This window comes from Tursiops truncatus, chromosome 9 (assembly GCF_011762595.2).
Source record: "Tursiops truncatus isolate mTurTru1 chromosome 9, mTurTru1.mat.Y, whole genome shotgun sequence".
NCBI lineage: Eukaryota > Metazoa > Chordata > Mammalia > Artiodactyla > Delphinidae > Tursiops > Tursiops truncatus.
Window position 1 is genome coordinate 668,420 of NC_047042.1, and position 6,429 is coordinate 674,848.

At 43.9% G+C, this 6,429-nt stretch overlaps 1 protein-coding gene across 1 annotated transcript in view; it reads right to left on the minus strand.

Annotated features, from left to right (window-relative positions):
- Positions 1–1,514, minus strand: part of SUN3 (Sad1 and UNC84 domain containing 3) — a 40,126-nt gene extending 38,612 nt beyond the window's left edge. The window contains exon 1 of the mRNA XM_073809476.1: positions 925–1,514. Within this exon, the coding sequence (XP_073665577.1) occupies positions 925–1,070 (146 nt within the window). The 5' untranslated portion in view covers positions 1,071–1,514. The remainder of the gene's footprint in view (positions 1–924) is intronic.
- Between the last annotated feature and the right edge of the window lie 4,915 nt (positions 1,515–6,429).

Consider the following 6,429-nt stretch of genomic DNA (forward strand, 5'->3'; position numbering starts at 1 on the left):
AACCCTCATGCCAAAGAGACATATTTTATGGGGGGGGGGAATTTTGTTCCTCTACAGAATGAGCCACCTAATTCCCCCCATATAGAATCTTTAAGTGGCTTATCCATCTACAAAAAGCAATCCTGTCTATTGTCCATCCAGGGTGGTGAGAATGTGCTAAAAGCAAGAGAGGAAGGTCTTCCCAGCCCTCTTCTCCGAACGTGCAGTCTTAAAACCACCTCGAAATCTCACTGGTCACCTGGGGGATCCACTGCCTAAAGAGAGTTACTCAGGTCATGGACCCCTCCCGAGGGACTGGCTTAGTGAAAATCACCACATACCTCATTAACCAAAGGTTAACTAAGCTTTTTGATTAAACCTTAGCTGTTACCATGGGGACGGTTACTTCATTGCTCTTTGTTTTGTTTTCCCAGCAGGCAGCTCCAAGGGGGCAGGTGAAGGGTCTTGGGTCTTTGGGCCACCCAAGTGGCCGGGGCTTTCCTGCTGTCTCCTCACGTGCTCTAACTAGAGGAGACAGTTATTAGCTCAAAATGTGTACCCACTAACAGCCTGTGTAGTCAATTCTCACCCAAGGACATAACAAATGCCCTCTGTGTCCAGAGTCGTAAAGCTCAGCGCTGGACCCTGCACACGACAGAGACCGGGCAAGAGGCCACTGACGAATGACCGGAGATGCTGCAGGTTACAATCACATAATTTCACACTGCTGCCAAAGTGACATTAAGAAAGAATGTCTTATTTTTTATAACCCTTGTCTCCCACTTGCTGTAATTCACCTAAAAACCCTGCCATAGAAAGAAGACAGCAGTCCACAGAAAGTACTGGGATTCAGAGAAACTTCAGACGCTTTCTCTATAAAGGAGGGTTATTTTCCAGGTGAACAGAGCACATAGGACACATGACACATATACCACCAGATCTTACCGAATCCCCCCTGCAAGTATGTACCCGCTGGCGTCAGGGTTTTCCTGCTCGGAGAGCACAGTGCTCCTGCCTGGGCCGCTGCTGTCTTCCTCAGAAGGAGCCCTGAAGAGCCAGGCGCTCCACCTCGACCTGGGACTTCCACTCATTTTCCCCACGAGGAACAAATTGCTGGTAGATGGAATACCGTCCGCTGTCTCTTTGCTACTTGATAGAAAACATGATGCGATCCATAATGCGCTTTGTGTTGGTTTGGGTTTTGTCTTCTTACTTCTCAGGTGGTTGTCCTTCGAGGAGGAAACCTAGTGAACAAACCTTGAGATGCCTCGGGCTCTTCTGTTGCATCACCTTCTGTGACGCATCACAATGGCCCAGCCCCACGCAGCGGGTGCACGCGGCCCCCTCCACCAGCCAGCACACGTCCTGAGTGTACATCGCATTGCTTTACGGCAGCAGCTCCCAAACATACCAGGAAATGCCAGGGTATCCGTACCCACTGTTCTCAATTTTTTTAAATTTTTTTTTTCTTTTGGCCATGCCTCACGGCATGTAGGATCTTCATTCCCCAACCAAGGATCGAACCTGTGCCCCCTGCAGTGGAAATGCAGAGTCTTAACCACTGGACTGCCAGGGAAGTCGCCGTACCCGCTATTCTGCTACAACAAATCAATGTTTCACTGTGTTTGCTTCAGTACTTTTTAAAATTTATTTTTGCTGTGTTGGGTCTTCGTTGCTGCTTGAGGGCTTTCTCTAGTTGTGTCGAGCAGGGACTACTCTTCGTTGTGGTGTGCAGGCTTCTCATTACGGTGGCCTCTTTTGTTGCTGAGCATGGGCTCTAGGCGCTTGGGCTTCAGTAGTTGTGACATGCAGGCTCAGTAGTTGTGGCTCGCGGGTTCTAGGCACACGGGCTCAGTAGTTGTGGTGCACGGGCTTAGTTGCTCCGCGGCATGTGTGATCTTCTCGGACCAGGGCTGGAACCCGTGTCCCCTGCATTGGCAGGCGGATTCCTAACCACTGCCCCACCAGGGAAGCCCTTCAGTACTTTTTTAAAAAAAATAAAATACTAGGGACTTCCCTGGTGGTAAGGGATCTGCACCTCAGCTATCTAGGGCCAGTGTCCTGCTTTTCTCCATCCCAGATCCTCTCCGCAGTAGCCTGATGGTGCGGCAATATTCTTTGTTTACTGCAATGGCTGGCAACATTTTTTGTCCACACATCACAATTCACTCGCCCATTTTTTTTTTTTTTTTTTTTTTTTGCCCTACGTGGGCCTCTCACTGTTGTGGCCTCTCCCGTTGCGGAGCACAGGCTCTGGACGCGCAGGCTCAGCGGCCATGGCTCACGGGTCCAGCTGCTCTGCGGCATGTGGGATCTTACCAGACCAGGGCATGAACCCGTGTCCCCTGCATTGGCAGGCGGACTCTCAACCACTGAGCCACCAGGGAAGCCCTATTCCGCCATCTTGAAGCTCCTCCTCTGTGGCTCTTTTCTTATGATGGCCCACCTGCTGACATTTGTGACTTCCTATTGTTTTATTCTCCATAGCGCTCGACTGTCCCTTCGTACTTGTTTTTGATTTTTTTCTCTTTTTTGGTTTTTCTGTCTTTGCTATGCTGATTTCAGGGTAAATTTGTAAGTGCTACTATATAACTCACTGATTTTCTTTTTTTTGGTTAATTTTTTTGATGTGGACTGTTTTTAGTCTTTATTGAATTTGCTACAATATTGCTACTTTTTAAAATGTGTTTTGGTTTTTTAGCCATGAGGCACATGGAATCTTAACTCCTGGACCAGGGATCGAACCTACACCCTCTGCCTTGGAAGGCAAAGTCTTTACCACTGGACCTCCAGGGAAGTCCCACTAATTTTCTTTTTAACTCTGTGAAGTATAGACCTATCCCAAGAAATCCCAAGATTCCTGATTTTTTACCTAATGGTCCCAAATTCAAAAGATACAAACTAATACATAGCAAAGTGTTGCCTTATTTAACCCACTTCTGCTTTGTAGTTATCAGTTCTCCACCCTCCTTGCATCCACGGGACCATTTTCTTTTCTTTTCTTTCAAAGATATGATATTCATGTACAAATACATATGTAAAATACATATACTTATGTACAAATATATGTGTGTATATATATGTGTGTATTCATCTCTCTCCATCTATCTGTCTATTCATCTCTTCACTTTGTTGAAAGTAAATGGTAGCTTGCTAGGAACCATGCTCTGCATCTTGCTTTTTTCACGTAAAGATATATCTTTGTGACCATGATAATGGTGGTGGTGATGAAAAAAGAAGAAACGTAAATAATAGCTTTGATTTTAGGGTAGTAACTTTTCTCTCTCAGTAAATGGTTTATGAAAGTTCCAAAGAGTCTTTAATCTTTTAAAAATGTATTCTAAAATCTGCCAAGTATAATAAATTAATTCATACTAGGAAAAAATATATCTTGGAAGTTTTTCTGACTCACTTTGAGATGATCTTCCTCATTCTTTCATGTCTTCCTAGGAATTCATTGTACGAATGTGCACTGAACAGTTTACCCTGATGACCATCTTTATACTGAAAACAGTGTTCAATAAATAAGCACATGCTGAAGTTATTCTGAGTGTACGAGTACATCTGCAAGAATGCACAGCCAGAGGAAGAACTGCTAGGTCAAAGTCTCTGTGTGTTTGTAATTTTGTTAAATGTTGCCTTTGTCCTCTGCGGAGACTCTACCAGTTAAGTTTCCACTAGGAATTTATGAGATTTTCTCCTGTTCGCCAACATGGTGTTTTATCAACCTTTTTATCTTTGCCAGTTGAATGGCTTTTAAAAAACTGTACCTCAGGATAGTTTCCTTTTGCATTCTGATGAGTGAGTTTGAGCTTTCTTTTTCCCACATGATTAAGACCCAAATTCTCCTGGGTTCTGCTTTTTTTGTTTTGTTGACCTGTCTTTTCTTTGTTTCTTTTGCTTGGAAATTTATTTTTAAAATCATTATCATTCTTTCATTTATGTCTTTAAGTGTATACTTATTTCTTTAAGTGTGTACTCATTTTAAAACCCTTTTCAAACAACTGGATTAAAAATAAAATCTGGCTGGAGATCATTCATTTCCTGATTAGTCACCATCTTTCCATGGCCTGTTTCCTCAGTGACTTAGAGTTTTGGATGGCAGACTTATTTTGAGTGGGGAGTTTCCTAGTTTCACTCCCATCTCTGATCTTCCGTGTTTATTGGCACCCCATGACTTCCAGACTTGTTAAATTTTTTCTATTTGTATTTTGTCTATTGTTGTTATAAATTTGGAATAAGGAGGTACTTGAGACCACAACCCCAAATCTGATATTTTTCAGAAGACCCCAACATATACATATATATATATATATATATATATATATATATATATTTTTTTTTTTTTTTTTCGGTACGCGGGCCTCTCACTGTTGCGGGCTCTCCCATTGGGGAGCACAGGCTCCGGACGCGCAGGCTCAGCAGCCATGGCTCACGGGCCCAGCAGCTCTGCGGCATGTGGGATCTTCCCGGACCCGGGCACGAACCCGTGTCCCCTGCATTGGCAGGTGGACTCACAACCACTGCGCCACCAGGGAAGCCCCCCAACATATTTTTAAAAGCAGTATTGTGACACAGACCTTTCAGCCTCCTACCTGAAACTGGGTTTCCTTTCTTCTATGGAAACAAGTCAGAAAAACCTCATTTTAAATGGAATCAGAAAACTCCTGAAGGGGGAGCTCTCATGAAGTTGCCGGGAGGAAAAAGAGAGGTAAGAATTGCTGTAACAAGGCCTGTTAGTGTAGAATTGTCTTGGTCTCAACTTCTTATCCATGATAATAAGAACATTACTTTTCTTCTGGCACAAGGAGGGCATTCTTCAACATGGGAATTTCTTCTCCTGATTTTAAGGGAAGGAAGATCCCTCCCCACCCCAGTAACAATGCACTAACCACAACTTGCAGCCAACAAGAAACTGCCACAACCTGGAACTCTTGTTCTTTTCTAATGAACTTTTATTCAAAACAACCCTCCCCAATTTCCACCCAAAACCTAATAAAAACTGACCTTCCCTTTGTCTATTGGGACTTGCCTATGGTTCACCACAGTGTGGACAAAGAATGTCTCCTGCCATGTCAGTAAACAGGACATGTGGCCCTCAAAAGCCATCAGCCGCTGCAGTCTCATGCACTGTGCACCCTGAGGGGATCCAGAACAGAGAAAATCTGGACACTGGCCCTAGACAGCTGAGGTGCACATCAAAGGAATGATTTCAGGGAGCCCAGACTCTTGTATCCTCCAATACATACAAAAGTGCTAAATTCATTAACCTGAGATATCTGGTTTTCTTTAATTAACAGTAATCTTTCCATGTTCTGACTACCTGGTCTTTGTTGCAAAAACTCCTACATATTCTGGCTCCCCCCTTACCTTTTTTGGAGCAGTCCCTCAGAGCGATCTGAGAGGCTATCTTCTCTGCTTAAGTCCTCAGCAAGTCCACTGAATAAAACATAAATTTCGACTTTTAGGTTGTGCTTTTTTTTTTTTTCCAGTCGACAATAGCTTGTTTGTCCCAGATTGCAATTCCTCTGCTATTCCCAAATAAACTCAACCCTGCTTTTATAATTTGTCAATTATTTTATTTAAGATTACAGTTTCTTTGGTTCAGAAGGAATTCTGATTGGCCATAATCTATATTAACATTTCTCTTCCCCAGCCCTGCTTGGGCTGTGCCCTCTGAGACCCTTTCTTTTCAGGACCTTCCCAGCCCAGTTACTAGCTGTTCCCAGCTGAGCCAGGAGCAAGAGAAATATGCCATCCCTGCTAAAAGTTGGTGAGTGTTGAGGCTGGAAGTAAAAATTTGGGAGTCATCTCATATGGGGGGGGGTGGAGCTGGAGGAGATTGAATAACCAGTGAGTATGGATAGCACACAGAGATAGATGTCCAAAGACTGAGGTCTATGGCACTCCAAAATATAGATGCCAGGAAGAAATGTAGGATCCAGCGATGAAGACTAGCTTGCAGAATTAGCTTGCGAGTTATAGTGAAAACAGCAGAGTCCCAGGTCTTGGAAGGCAAGTAAAGAAGGTGTGCGGGACCACTTATCCAAGCAGTTGTAACTGTTAGTCTCCAGGTGCAACAGTTTCAAAGCTGTGAAAGCTATGGGAACTTCTGGTTCAGATGAATGATCCAAACATAGTTCTAAAAGCCAGTTCCTCCTGAAATCCTAAACATGATGCAAAGCCTTTGTCTTAGGCCATGATGAAGGCCACAGACTGGGTAATTTATAAACAGCAGGAATGCACTTCTCCCAGTTCTGGAGGCTGCAGCAGGTCTGGTGAGAACCTACTCCTGGTTCCCAGACACCATCCTCTCACTAACCCTAATCCCTGGGCAAACAATGCTGTGACTTATACAAAAGGAAGCCCTGTTATTCTTAGTGACAGTCTACGTGCCTCTACCTGCAGTGGAACAAACATTTGACATTGAAAAACAAAGTCTTGATTACT